Raw genomic sequence first — 15,474 nt, 5'->3', positions numbered from 1 at the left:
TATTGTCATCTAAATGAACGGTCAAAACACATAAAACGTTTTCTGTTTTTAGTTGAAAACGCTGTCGTGTAAACAGCCCCTAAATTATTAAGGGTTATTTTGTCGTCTGATAGCACCTCTCCCTACGCTATGTAAGGAAAGCTGCGACAGTTGAGTGCACGAAGTGTTTAACATTCCATACTTGTTTATTTTCGGTTAATTTCATCCAGTTATTTGAAGTGCACTTCTTCTTTTTGGAATTTTCATTGTGAACACATTACTCCCACTATTTTTACTACAAAAAGAGTAGTGCAAAAGTATGCAAATTTGGACATACCAGTGTAACCAGTGCACACCTGTATAAGCTTCAATAGAAATTTTAAATGTTACTCAGTATTTACATAGATTTACAGCAAAATGAATCTACGTATGTAACATTACTGTTTCAACCCATGATTGGGTCAAATATGGACACTGTTCCAAGACACTGTTAGTAAATACTGTCTGTATTAATAAGGCTAAATGCGTTAAAGTAGGCAGTGCTGGTTTGAAGTCATGCAGATAAAGAATGGGAAGTGACAGCCAATGGCTTCCTAATGATGGTGTGTGCTGTGCATTGGGCTCAGTGGTGGGCGCTACATGGAAAGGCGCTGGGCAGGAAATTGCAGCATGCAGGGAAATGTGCCTCCATGCTGGGATGAACTTCATGCCCCTCGTTTTCTTTCTTTCTCTTTCATTCATTCTTTCTTTCTTTCATTCATTCATTCATTCTTTCTTTCTTTCTTTCTTTCTTTCTTTCTTTCTTTCTTTCTTTCTTTCTTTCTTTCTTTCTTTCTTTCTTTCTTTCTTTCTTTCTTTCTTTCTTTCTTTCTTTCTTTCTTTCTTTCTTTCTTGTCATGCTCTGTCCCATTTCTTGTCATGCTCTGTCCCATTTAATTGCCTCTCTGTGAGCATGGAATGGAATACTGTAATTAAGGCCTTATCAGCTCTGCTTTGCAATGAAGGACATTGCATTTCTCCTTCTATCCATGTATCCCTCTTACCTACCCCTCTCTTTCCTTAGCAGTCCCTTATCTTTTGCCTCTTTTCTTTTTTTTTCATCCCCATTTGTAACCTTTATCGGTTTCTTCTCCCTTTGTTCCTCCACGTCTTTCAAGTTTCTATGTGCTCGGCTTGAAATTATGTTTTAATCAGAAAGAAGTCTTCAATTGTCTATTTTTAGGATTGCCTTAGCTCTATTGTCTGTGACTACTGTAAGAAGGTGAAGTAAAGCTTGAGAATGGAACATTCAGGCTTTAAATACACTTGTTTTTGCAGTATAGGATGACCAGGAAAGAACGATGTTGATAAAAATGTATCTAAAAAATATATCAAAAAGTACAGTAATATTGCAAATTATGATTGGCTTATTTATTGCAAATTATGACGGTGCTTGTTAAAGGGGTCATATAATGGCATTTTTGTACAAGCTAATATGATTCTTTAGGGTCTAAATTAAAAGTTTGTAATATACTTTAATTAAAAATTCTCATTAGTATTGTAAGAAAACACTCATTTTACCTGGTCAAAAACAGCTCTGTTTTCAGCACGCCGTTTAAGTGCATGTGTCTTTAAATGATAATGAGCTTTGCTCACCCCGCCCCTCTGTTCTGTGCATACACCGTTTGAAATAACACAATAACCATAACGCGTTGTTCATTATAAACGTGGGATTATGAATTATATCGAGAACGTTGTATATAGAAAACATGCCGTAATGTACCCTGAGTGTAAAAATAGCCGCATTCATCGTGAAGCGTGCGGCAAGCGATTTGCAAAGATTAATATAAATATTAATATAAAGGTTAATAAAACGTTACACTCACTTCTTCTTCTGGAGGTGCAGCAGGAACACAAATAGTTGGTACCGATCCTTTTTTCAGGAGCAGCTTCTTAGCAAAACCAGCTTTATACTGACCCTCGAGCAGTCTGGTGTGTGAAATGATTCGCGCAAACATGAAAGCATTGACGTTGATCGTGGGGAATATTCCCTTCGAAAACAAAACTCAGCCACTGCGTCTTCAGTGGTTCGGATTTAGGAACATCAAAATGACTGCTGTGTTCCTTATTGCATCCAAGAACAGAGCACCACAATCGCTTAGACGCCATTCTGCTCATAGACAGTGCTCCAGCGTATCAACAATGACGCGCGGACTATGATGACAGACAGCTCGCTCACGAGCGGGGGCGGGTCTGTGTTGAAACGCTGCTGTCAATCAACATTAGTGGGAGGGGCGTCCGACCGTGTGACGTCACTAGGTCGAACGGCTTGATTTGAGAGGGGGGAAAACATATAAGGAGATAAAAAAAAAAACACTGGATGGATTTTTATCATTTTATGATGGTTGTGTACAGGCACTGCCAACACACATTTCAGTACAATCAACTTGTAAAAGTGCATGTACCATTATATGACCCCTTTAATGGACGCGCACGCTCGGGTTGTTATTCACTGCAATGTCCACACACAGATTAATATGCTTACATTGTAGATTTATTTTACCGTGTCTGCCTGGTCTTAATTTCTGGTAAGCAAGAGTCCAACAAACAGTCAATAAATCCACAGTTCCAAGTCCTTCACCAGTACAGATTTCCTCTTGCACAGCTTGGCATAGCATAATTTACCGTAGCATAGCGTAGCGGTCAAAAGACTGTGTCCAACACCTGTCACCTGAAGGAAGGTTCCCACCTATATTCAGTAACCAATTACCCAAAGAGAGACCCCTGCTGGACACACACTTACATAACAAAATTTAAAATAAAGACAAAATGGCTCTTACATACCGGCCCCTAATTGGGATGAATCAAACGTACCAATTCCCAACACATAACAAAGAGTCACTCATAAATACAAATAGTGAGCACAATAAACACACATGATGCTTATAAGAAAACCCCTTAGCCCATAGACTTCTGTAAAAAACAAAGCTTTCCTACAGGCCTGTCAATAACACTGGTCTTTATGTTTGTCCTTGTGTTTATGTGAATCATCATAATAAAACTTGATATAGCCTGGCAGGGGTTCATATGGCGGGGGAACACAGGACCTTTATGTTCCAGAAACTTCCATCTGGAACCATCTTTTTTGGCTTTCTTTTTCCATCCAGTGGTATGTTTCTTTCCCTTTTTTTCCTTTTCTTCTTCTCATTCTTCACTTTTACCTTTTTGGGCTTGTGTTTATATTCATCTTCATCCCGTTCTCTCTTAAGTGACTTCTCAAGTTTGATGGAGTGATGATAGCCTTTATCCTCTTCCACTTTAGTTGACGGTGATCTTACAAAGTCATTCTCTTTATCTTGATATTTCCCATCAGAACTATGGAACTGTTCTTCCTTTCGCTTTTCTTTATGCTTAAGTTGCTCTTTTTCTATCTCTCGATGCTTCTTCTCTGAAGAGCTTTTGTGTTCGCTGTTGCCGTTCTTTGAATTTTCCTGCTGTTTTGCCACAGAGAAATTGTGGAACACATGTTCCTTTTTAAATGGCAACTTCAAAGCATAATGATTGTCCTGAAGCTTGGCAGAACTCTCTGCAATCTCCAAAAACCTAAAATCCTCTCTTGACAATCCTTGCTCTTCTGCAGCTCGCTCATTGAAGTCATGGTTGTATTGTTTAAACAACATCTTCTCCAATCTACACACAGAAATCCTTTTAACGCAGAACAGTCTTCAGCCTCAAAGCTGCCTGCATGCAAAGGACCATTGATGACCCAACCTAATGCCGTTCTCATAGCATAAGGGCCATCCCCATGGCTGTTTATGACTTCCCAAGGCTCCAACATCTTTCAGTACAAAAAGTCGCAGAACTGCCAGGATCCAGGAATGCATATGTCTGGATTATCTGATCTCCTTCACTGGCCTTGACTTGAACTGGTAAGATTGAAAGCAGACAGCAATCTTTTCCGGCCCCTGTATGACCACATGTTTCGGCAGATCCTAAGAATTTGCATACCTCCGCCTCCTCTGAATTGGCCGTATATCTGTCAACATGAAGCACAGTGGGATGGTGCTGACTAAGTAAGCCGCTTGCCACAATTACGACTCATGTACCCAGCATTTAAGCAACCAAAGCAAAGCTCTTTCTCCTTTAGAAAGTCCATCTTTTCCCTTTGCTTCTTCCTTTTTAATTGTTGACAGTACTCCAATACATGATGCTTAGCACACCACACACATAATGGAATCTCTTTAGAATTGTTTGGTGGCAATTATGTCCTCATATTCTTAGAGGTTTCCCCAGATTCCACTGGTGCAACATTAGTGGCAATAGCCTTGGTCTATTAACAGGTCTCGTGATAGTTGGCAAATATTACCAAACAAGGGATCCATTAGGATGCCAACCTGTCTTTCAATAAATTCCACAAGATCTTTGAACAAAGCTCTACATTGAGTAGTTTCCAGAATGTTATGTGCGCCTCCACCGCCTAATATTTTTTAATATAATTTATTCCTGTGATTGCAAAGCTGAATTAGCGGCCATACCAGTCTTCAGTGTCACATGATCCTTCAGAAATTATTCTAATATGCTGATTTGGTGCTCAAGAAACATTGCTTATTGCTATAAATGTTAAAATCAGTTGTGCTGCGTAATATTTTTCTGGAAAGTGTGATACTTTTTTCAGGATTCTTTGATGGATAGAAAGTTCAATGAATGGCATTTATTTGCATTTATTACATTTATATACATTTATTAAAGAATTTTTTTAATATAATTTTTTTGTAACATAAATGTCTTCACTGTCACTTTTGATCAATTTAATGCATCCTTGATGAATAAAAGTATTAATTTCTCTCTTTTTTAATCTTACCACAAATGTTTAAATGGTATCATTGTTAATGTTTCCACAAAAATTGTAATCAGCAAAAACAGTTTTTAATATTGATAATAATAATAAATGTTTTTTTGAGTAGCAAATCGGCATATAATGATTTCTGAAGGAGCATGTGACACTGAAGACTGGAGGAATGATGAAAATTCACCTTTGCCGTCACATTAATAAATAACATTTTTGGTTAAATAAATGCAACCTTGGTGAGGATAAGAGCTTTATTTTTTCACAAAGGCAAAAATAAAGTACGCTCTGAATATTGGAACACTAAACATAAATTGGCTTATCTCTATTTAACTTGGGAAGTCTTTAGTCTTTGTAGTCGCAGTTTAGTCTGAATGTCATTTTAACTAAGAAACCACTAAGCTGGTTTATATTGATTCACCATGTAAATCTGGGCTGAATAATAAGCAAATATTGTATGTAAAACATGTTTAAGAAGCTGAAATCATCAGTTCCATATACTTAGGTTTTGTTTTGGTTTTTTACACAAATTTAACAGCTGGCCTCAGTCTCTCTCTCTCTTCATTGCCATCCCAGATGTAACCGACTGATTAAATCTACAGTTTCAGCCGTTTCACGTCTGTATCTTGCACATGTTTATGGCAATTAAAGGACAGCTTAACTTGTTTTACAGCTGTGGAGGCTTGCTGCTGCAAGTGTTTATTTCTCATGAGTGGGCTACATGATTGAGTTTTTTTCCTTTTTTGCGTGGCGAAGAGCAAAGGGAAGCGTGCATGAATACAGACTAGATTTTAATGTAGGCAGAAGAATTTTCGTTCTGCCAGGAAGAACTTGATCAATCAGCTCACTGGCTCGCCTATTCAGTGTTGTAAAACAGATTTGCCATGGAATTTAACTACAAATATGAGGCATATCTCTTCTGTCGGGTTATGTAACATTGGTTGATGGCATTTTCATAGCAATCATTAGATTATTTCATGGAAGACATATCTCTTGGTATTGATCGAATGTAAGCTATTGTAGCAGCTCTATGGAGAATTGTAGCTTCAAAGAACGTGGGCATTAGAGACCTGAATGATTTAATGAAGCAAATTTAAACTAAGGCCTATATCACAGCCATTTCATTGCCAGCTCACATCTCACTGAAGTATTAGGCTCCAGTAGCGCTTTCTTTGGAGAGATCCTTAAGTGCTTAGAGCAGTAGCGCAATAGCCCCATTAAAGTTTTGCCCTTTCAGTTTGGAGATTTGCATACAATTGACATTTTAGGTTCCCTTCAGAGTTTTAGTGGCTATATGGTTCAAATGAAAAATGAGTGTGTGAACTCTTAAAGGACTAATTTACCAGAATGAACCAAATGAACATTCTATCATCATTTACTCACTCTCATGCCCTCATATGACCTCATATTCGTTCTTCTGTTGAACTCAATACATTTTGAATCATACACGGGTCACTCTTTTCTGTGCAGTAACAATGAAAAAGGACTGGAGGTCTCAAGCTTAAAAAACTAAACAAAACACAAAAGGACCTTAAATCTATCCTAAAAGTATAGTGCAAATAAATTAGTTATTTCCTATATTCTATGGGGTGTGTTCATACTTGGCAGGTTTGGTTTGATTAAAACGAACTCTGGTTCGGTTGCATTTAAGTAGGTGTTAATGCTTCTATCTGAATCCTGGTGTGCACCAAACAAGCAGTCCAAGACCCATATTTCCAGGGGTTCTTAGTCCATTTTCAGATGTTCTCTGGTGCAGTTTGACTGAAATATGAACACAGCATGGACCAAAGACATCTAAATGACAAAAACGGGATGTGATGTCACAAGATGCAGCGCTAAAAAAGACAGAATGCTCAAGGATCTTCTCATCATTAGAGCAATGTTGCCCATTATAGTTCAGTTCAGGCGTGAGAACCGTGTTTCCTTGCAGTAGATCTTCATTTGTGTGTGTAACAGAGGAATACCTGGTGCAGTTTAGAAAAATACCACCTTATATGTACACACATATACAAGTGTATTTTGCACACAGCAATGTTTTGGATGTTCAGAGTAAGTTCAGTTGTAAAATACACATCATAAAAGCTGTCCAGTTACCTTTGATCCATTTTTGTGTGTGTGTCGAACTACAAGTGTGAGCGAACATACCTTAGGTGTCCTGAAGGGATTTTTTTAACTGCATTAAACTCTTCTTTTAAAAAACTGGATTCAAAAGAATACTTTCATTTTAATTCAAATCGAAGAGTTAAAAAATAGTTTTATAATAATTTTGCTTTTATTATATTGAGTGGTCACCTTTTGTGTTCCACTGAAGTAAATCAGTAAATCACACTGGGTTGCAAAGTATTTTCATTGTTTGGGTAAAATGTTCCTTTAATTGCTCACAGTTATTTGTGCTGTGTGCCAGTCAATTCCTTCTCCGTCACGCTTTTCTAAATCTCTTTTTCCAAAGCTTGAAATACAAATGATTTGTGTACCCCCATCAGAACAATCCGCCTCAACAATGAGTTCCTGTGATTTTGCAAGGAGGCACATCACAATATCTGAAAAGATCTTGCCACTGTGTGGTTTCCAAGCAATTAGTGGTCTTAGCACAGAGAGAGTTTGGCTGCAGAAGCAGAAAAAGACATTCATAAAATGGAAGGACGGTTGTTTGAGTGGTTTCGGAATAAAACAAGAATCCAACATGAGTTCACACAATTTCCACTCAGCAAACCATTTAAAAATGTGTAACGTTTTAGACATGCAAATGTTAATGTTTAATAGTGACACAGGACGGTCTGCACACATTGGCTGTGTCTGAAACCTGAAAAATGTTGACTTCTCAGGCAGAATACTGGTAAGAAGATATCAAGGCAGGTTCGAGTCCAATGTTTGCATAACATCCTACTAAAATGCCTCCATCTGGTCGATTTTTCTAAGGGCAGGATTAGATGCATCATTTGTTGACTACAGCAGTCCCAGCAGGATTTCGCCGAGCTTATTTCTAATCATTGCTGCCCAAAATCACAGTTGGCTGTGGCTTTTCTCAACAATTCTAATGTGCTTGTTGTTGTTTTGCAGTGAAAACTCATGAATAATCATTATGTAATTGTGAAAATAGTGTAAGTGACATAACCTTTATACGAAAACATGTCTGACTAGTTGGCCAGCAAGGCCTGACAATTGAGTGACGGCATAAGGTATTGGCTCTATAGTTTCTTCAATTGGTAAAGGATCGCCCACTTAGGTAGGAAGAGGCTTTCTGACTAACATGTAAAGCGACCAATAACAATCTGCATTAAAACACATACTAAATTAGTTTGAGATGTCTGTTAAGTTTGTGTTCAGATTTTTGATCCCTCTAAAATTAATAAGCACAAATTGTCTCAATGGTTTGCATTTCGTCAACAACTATCTCACACACTCTTGGTATACGTCTGTTTGGAGCATGTCTCTCTAGTTCTCATAAGCCATTCAGGTTATCCAAAAACAACACAACATTTTCAGGCTGTGAATAGGAATCAAGAAAGAGCTGTCAAATTGCGGGTGATATTACTTTAGGCTCATCTGTCGCATTGGAAAGGAAAGTTGAGCACATTGCATTGTGGGAGACAATATTCCATGCAGCAAGCTCTGTTCACGGTATCTCAGTGTGCTATTTGAATAACCAAGAGAGTTCTAACTGTTTTTCCAGACGTCCACGTCTCTTGTACTTTGTCTCTCTTAATCTCTTACTCGCTTTCTCTTCATCTTTTTCTCACAAACATTCCCAAAGGAGGTTTTAGAGAGAGAGAATGAGACAGACATTGCCCACTCGAATCGTCAAATGATTTTCCTGCCTCTGTTATAGACTTAAGCCCCTCACTGCATAAACAGACATATTTAGCTGTTAATGATTATCAACATACAATTAATTCCCTAACCAATTAAATAGAAAGTAGTCAAACATGACAGAAGAAGTAAATGTATAATTTTTTGCATGCATTTGGCATATCTAAACTAAACCCATGTTGTGCTGGATTTGACATCCTGTTTCTGGCTATGTGTTGTGTCATTGTGTTGGTTACGTTTTTTGGTCATTGTTTTCAAGCTTCTAGGTTACTGCTGTTTCCCAGCAACAACTGTGCTATCTCAGCACTAGGGTTGTGTGGGTACAGTTTCATATAGCCTACTCCTTATAATGCTTTATCCAGAATGACATCTGTTACATGAAGGAACGCGTATTTTTGACAAATCCCTGCTCTGTTTATGAGGTTGCCCACGTCTGTACTCAATCAGTCAAATATACTTGCCTGTTCTATAGAGGTGGGATGCCCAGGAAGAACAGGAGGATTTGCTATGTGAAAACAAGAATACTTTTTAATTTGTAAGAAACTACAGTATTACGATTTAATCGATAAATAATGTAATATGGGGCTGTTAATGTAATATGATAATTTAGTAGATTAAATGTTATTAATTTGAATTAATTTAAAATTATATGCACCCTGACCCACACGTAGGGTACAATGGGGCAATCCATAGTGCATGATTGCAGAAAAAAAAGTATACAGTTTGTTTATATTGAACATTTATGGAGCAACAGATTTTGTGTGAAAATAAATCATAAAAGTGGTTTATTTTGTATATAAATCTTATAACTGTATGAGGTAGCGAGGCCTTTGATTTAAAGGGTTAGTTCACCCAAAAATGAAAATTCTGTCAGTAATTACTCACCCCCATGTTGTTCCAACCCCATAAGACTTTTGTTCATCTTCGGAACACAAATTAAGATATTTTTGATTAAATCTGAGAGGCACGCAGTATTATACTGTCACGGTGTGGTGCAGGTAGAAGACGAGGGAGAATCGCTCCAATGCAAAAGTTCCAATGCAAACTTTTACTAACAATATAATTCAAACAGGAACAGACAGGCAGAAGGTTCACACACACAGAACAAAGGAAGACATGTGACTAATACAAACAAACACCGGCATGAGACAGTACTCCCCCTCCCGGTAGGTGGGTCCTCGCACCGTAGATAGACCAACTGCGGAGGGAGGGAACTCAGGAGGAGGATGAAGAGCAGGTGAAGGGCAGACAGAAGGCAGGAGGGACCAGGGCGGAGCCGACGGAGAGAGGAGCCATGGTGGAGGCAGGGCGAACGACTCCAGGGGGCCGACTGACGGGGGCAGAGCAGGTGGGATGCCCTTTTCATCCGGGAGGAGACCCGGATGGAGCCGGAGAGCCGACGAGCCAGGGCGATGCTGAGGATCCTGAGGGACATGGAGATGCCGACGGCTCTGGCGACCGAGGCGCAGGTGGGGATCCAGAATGCCTTGGTGGAGCCGGAGCGACAGAGGACCAAGGTGGAGCTGGAGGGAGTAAGGAGCCCAACGGAGCCAGAGGGACGAAGGGACGAGCGAAGCCAAAGGCGTTTAGATGGATCGACGGGCCGAGGTAGAGTCCTGGTCACGGAGGTTAGAGGCCGAGACCGGGGACCCACTAACCAGGCTGGAGCTGCCGGCTAGCAGATCCACGGCGACCCCACCTCCACGAAGGTGGTTAGAGGAGCTGAGGGGCTGACAGGCAGTGGCGGAAGAAGGGTTGAGGGGAGAGGGAGGCTGGGTGGGAATTCTAGAACCGATTCTGGCTCGGGGACAGACTCAGGTTCAGGCTCGGAAACTGACTCAAACTCAGGCTCAGGAACAGATTCAGATACAGGCTCAGGAACAGATACAGGCTCGGGGACAGAAGACTCAGGCAGGGTGGTCTCGGCGGGACGAGACTCTGGACGGGCGGTCTCAGCGGAATGAGACTGGAACAGGGACAGAACAGGTCTGGGAAAATGGACAGTCCTTGGGGCAGGAACAGGTCTAAAAACAGAACTGGGAGCAGGAAAAGGTATCAGCGTGGCAGCGGCCATCTTGGCTGAGGGCTCAGGCGGCATGGCGGTGGCCATCTTGGCTGAGGGCTCAAGCGGTGAGGCGGTGGCCATCTTGGCTGAAGACGAGGACTCAGGCATGGCGGGCATGACGTGAAAAAGCCTTGGGTCTGGCTGTGTTCCGGATCGAGGCACGACGCTCTCCAGACACCGTTTGAAAAAAACGTTTGGCTCTCCTGAGCCATGACAATCATTTTAACCCTATCGTCCATTTTGGGCGGTCCGATCTTCTGTCACGGTGTGGTGCAGGCAGAAGAAGATGAGGGAGAATCAAAAGTTCCAATGCAAACTTTTACTTTATTTCCCTTTTCTAATTTGCCTGTGTTCCCTGTGATTATTAGTTTCCATAGTTCCTAATTAATTATTCACCTGTTTCTATTCAGTTCATTAGCTCTCCCTTGTATTTAAGTCCTCAGTGTCCTTTGTTCAGTGTTCTGTGTCATGTTTGCTTTATCTCCTGAGTTTTGTTTATGTTGGATTTATTAAAAGACTGTTTACTGCTCTCAGTCTTCTGTGTCATGTGCTTACTACATACACACACTTTACAGAAAACGGAACCGAGAACATAAAATGGACTTACCGGCTGTCCAGCTGCACTGTTAAGAGTAGAAACAATTCTAGGACCACAAGATACTTTTTAGTATGTCACTTTAGAAAAACTAGTGATTTATAAAAAAAAATGTAATGTCATGTTTCATAATATTTGCATTGTTTTATTTTTGTTCTGTGGATTTTTTTTGTCCAGTTTTGTTTTGAGGAGGCACTGCCATCTTTGCTTCTTGCCTCCCTTGCTTCTGATAGTTGGTTAGTTAAAGGGGTCCTATTATGACCCCCCCCCCCCCCCCCCATGTTCTTTAGTGTGTAATGTTGTTGTTAGAGCATGAAAAATGTCAGCAAAGGTACATAGAGTAACTAGTACAAAATACACTCAAAAAAAGTACCCCGCTTTGTTAGTAGTGTCTTGTCACCATGTCCAAGAGACACTGGTTTTCCACCCCTGCACAGGTCATGCTTGCAAAGGTGGTTGCCCTTTAAGTAGCAAATAAAAACTATCAAATGAGACTGTAAAAAGTAGTAATATTGTGCATTCCAGAAGGAAACAGGCTGAATCACATGAGACAGTCTCTGTATTGATCATGTTTGCCTGACAAATCTGTTGTATTTTACTTTAGCCTTTAATTCAATAATTTGTTAATTGTGTTCTCTCCTATTTCCCCTACAGTTACAGAGAAAGAGGTTCAGCAATGGTAAGTTTATCTATGCATTTTTCTATGTGTCTGTCTATCTATCTATCTATCTATCTATCTATCTATCTATCTATCTATCTATCTATCTATCTATCTATCTATCTATCTATCTATCTATCTATCTATCTATCTATCTATCTATCTATCTATCTATCTATCTATCTATCTATCTATCTATCTATCTATCTATCGTCCATCCTACACATACAGTTGTATAGTTCCTCTCCTCTCCTCTCCTCTCCTCTCCTCTCCTCTCCTCTCCTCTCCTCTCCTCTCCTCTCCTCTCCTCTCCTCTCCTCTCCTCTCCTCTCCTCTCCTCTCCTCTCCTCTCCTCTCCTCTCCTCTCCTCTCCTCTCCTCTCCTCTCCTCTCCTCTCCTCTCCTCTCCTCTCCTCTCCTCTCCTCTCCTCTCCTCTCCTCTTGTCTTTTTTGGCACACTGGGTACATCATGCTTTTATATCTCCATCTGCTTTGGCCATCACAGCATCATTTTCTATTTCCTCTCATCATTTGGTAGTTTTGCTTCCCGGGGGAAAAATCTCAGTGTCTTTGAAACACAGATTTGACTGTAACTTTAGTCTGTCCTTTCATTAATTTGCCCAAATGTCAGCGAGCAGGAGTGTGTAGTTTGGCACACCTCACTTAACGTCAGTCTGTGATGGCACCTTTTTTTGGCATGCCCAAGGTCACTCCAGCCCTGGCACTGTGTGTCCCTGGGTGTTTGCCAGGCTAAATTGTTGACTCATTTCTGTTGTTGCTGCTGGTAGACCTAAAAACAGTGAGGAAGGACGTGGATGTGAGGCTGCAGTGGGACGTGAGCTTAGGTGCTTTTGAATTTCCTGAGTAAGATTTCACTACGCCTATCAGAGTTCTGTACCGTTGCCTTTTCAGTACCCATCATTCCTATAAGGATCCTTCCTGAGGGTGAATGATGTCATTAAAGTAACACAGAGCTGAAGGTGCAAAAATATGCTTTTATTTTCATGGTTTTAGCCACTGTACTTGTTTGATGCACAAATGTCAGAAGTGTGTGTATATATGTAGATGTAAAAACCTACAAGTATTACCATGCATACTATATACAAGTCTCTTATGTTCACCAAGTCTGCATTTATTTGATCAAAAGTAATACTGTGAAATATTATTAGTTTAAAATAAATAATTACAGTTTTCTGTATGAGTCTATTTTGAAATGTAATTTATGAACTTTTATTATTATCAATGTTGCATTATCATTATGCAGTTGTGCTGCTTAATAGTTTTGTAGAAACCATGATACATTTTACATGATACAAGTCTTTGATGAATAGAAAGTTCAAAAGAAAAGCATGAAATATTAAATTAAATTAATCTATTATAAATGTCTTTACTTTCATGATTTTGATCAATATAATGTATCCTTGCTGAATAAAAGTTTTAGTTTCTTTCAGAAAAAAAGACCCCCCAAACTTTTAAACAGTGTATACAGACATGTGAAAAAGAAAGTACACCCTCTTAGAACTCTGTGGTTTTACTTTTCAGGACATAATAAAAATCATCTGGTCCTTGGCAGGTCTTTAACAAATTAGTCATATTACTCTGTGTTATTATTTATTTAACAAAAATAAAGCCAAAATGGAGAAGCCATGTGTAAAAATCTAACTGCACCCAATGATTCAATAGCTTGTAGAACCACCTTTAGAAGCAATAACTTGAAGTAATCGATTTCTGTATGGCTTTATCAGTCTCTCACATCATTGTGGAGGAATTTTGTCCCGCTCTTCTTTACAACACTGCTTCAGTTCATTGAGATTTGCGGGTATATGTTTATGCACAGCTCTCTTAAGGTCATTTTCCTGTTGCTTGACCCAATTTTGTCCAAGCTTTAGCTGTTGGACAGATGGCCTCACATTTGAGTCTTGAATACTTTATTGACTCAATGACTGCAAGGTGACCAGGTCCTGTGGCTGAAAAACAATCCCAAATCATCACCCTCCACCACTGTGCTTGACAGTTGGTATAAGGTGTTTATGGCTGATAGGCTGTGTTTGTTTTTTGCCAAACATGGCACTGTATATTCTGGCCAAACATCTCCACTTTGGTCTCGACTGTCCAAAGGACATTGTTCCAGAAGTCTTGTGGTTTGTTCAAATGCAACTTTGCAAACCTAAGCCGTCCTGCCATGTTCTTTTTAGAGAGAAGAGGCTTTCTCTTGGCAACCCTTCCAAACAAGACACACTTGTTCAGTATTTTTCATTATACTGTCATGAACTTTTGCATTTAAAATGTTAACTCAGGCCTGTAGAGTCTGAGATGTATTTCTTGGGTGTTTTGCGACTTCTCTGAACAGTGCACAGTCTGACTTTGGGGTGAATTTGCTGGGAAGTCCAATCCTGGAAAGTTTTGCAACTGCCGTGAATGTTTTCCACTTGGGAATAATCTTTCTCACTGTAGAATGATGGACTTCAAATTGTTTAAAAATGGCATTTTAACCCTTTCCAGATTGATGGACCGCAACAATGGCTTTTCTTAGATCATCGCTGATGTATTTTCTCCTTGGCATTGTGTTAACACACACCTAAATGCTCTAGCTCAAACTGCCAAAACTTCTGCTTTTATAGAGGTGATCACACTGGTTGATGATCAATTAATCAAAGGCATTTGATTAGCAGTGTATGACTTCTACTTACCCTCTTAATTCCAATGGAATCAGTTAGAGTGTACTTAATTTGTCACACATGGCTTCTCCATTTTGGCCTAGTTTTTGTTAAATAAAAAATGACACGGTGTAATATGTCGTGTTGTTACTCATCTGATGTTGTATTTACCTCATTTTAAGACCTACTAAGAACCAGATGTTTTTTTTTTTTTGTATGTCCTGAAACGTAAAACAGTAGAATTCAAAGTGGGTGTACTTTCTTTTTCACATGACTGTTTTGGTTTTATATTGGTTATTCTAATCAAGAACTCCACCCTTAGCAAGAAACCACCGAACCGACATATAAAATTGGAGTCTGAAATTAAATCTGAAATGAATTATATAAAATATTGACACACACACACACACACACACACACACACACACACACACACACACACAAAAAACATATTATTCCAAAATGACGACCGCGAGTGCGTTGGTGTAGCGGCAGCTCCATGAGTCTCACTCCCACGACTTTTTTGTTTGTTATTAACAACCTGATAAGTTGATTTCACTATGGCTGCTAAAGGAACTAGATTAAATCGGAAGGATCAAAATGCAGGATTGGCTGCTACCGATGAAATTACCAGCAGTGAGCTTAATGTGGCGACTCTTTCTAGTCTCTTGGATGATCTCAGGAAATCAGTCGCTGTGGATTTTAAAGCTTCTTTTTCTTCGCTCGAAACTAAACTTGACTGTATGCAAGAGACTTTGTCTGATCATGCTCAGAAAATTTCAGCACTTGAGAACAATGCCAACATGCAAGATGAGCGTATTTCAGTTTTGGAAACTTCCTGTGTTTCATTGTCGGCAAATAACGCTAAATTGCTGGCTAAAGTGGC

The 15,474-nt window shown here is 39.6% G+C and overlaps 1 protein-coding gene across 2 annotated transcripts in view; it reads left to right on the top strand.

Moving 5' to 3' along the window:
* The window catches only part of ncs1b (neuronal calcium sensor 1b), a 46,327-nt gene that overhangs the window by 7,086 nt on the left and 23,767 nt on the right, over positions 1-15,474 (top strand). For both annotated transcript variants that reach the window (XM_084390371.1, XM_084390372.1), the window contains one exon: positions 11,929-11,953. In XM_084390371.1, the coding sequence (XP_084246497.1) occupies positions 11,929-11,953 (25 nt within the window). The remainder of the gene's footprint in view (positions 1-11,928; positions 11,954-15,474) is intronic.

The sequence above is a fragment of the Rutilus rutilus genome, assembly GCF_951802725.1.
Source record: "Rutilus rutilus genome assembly, chromosome: 19".
NCBI lineage: Eukaryota > Metazoa > Chordata > Actinopteri > Cypriniformes > Leuciscidae > Rutilus > Rutilus rutilus.
This window is presented reverse-complemented; position numbering and strand designations above follow the sequence as displayed.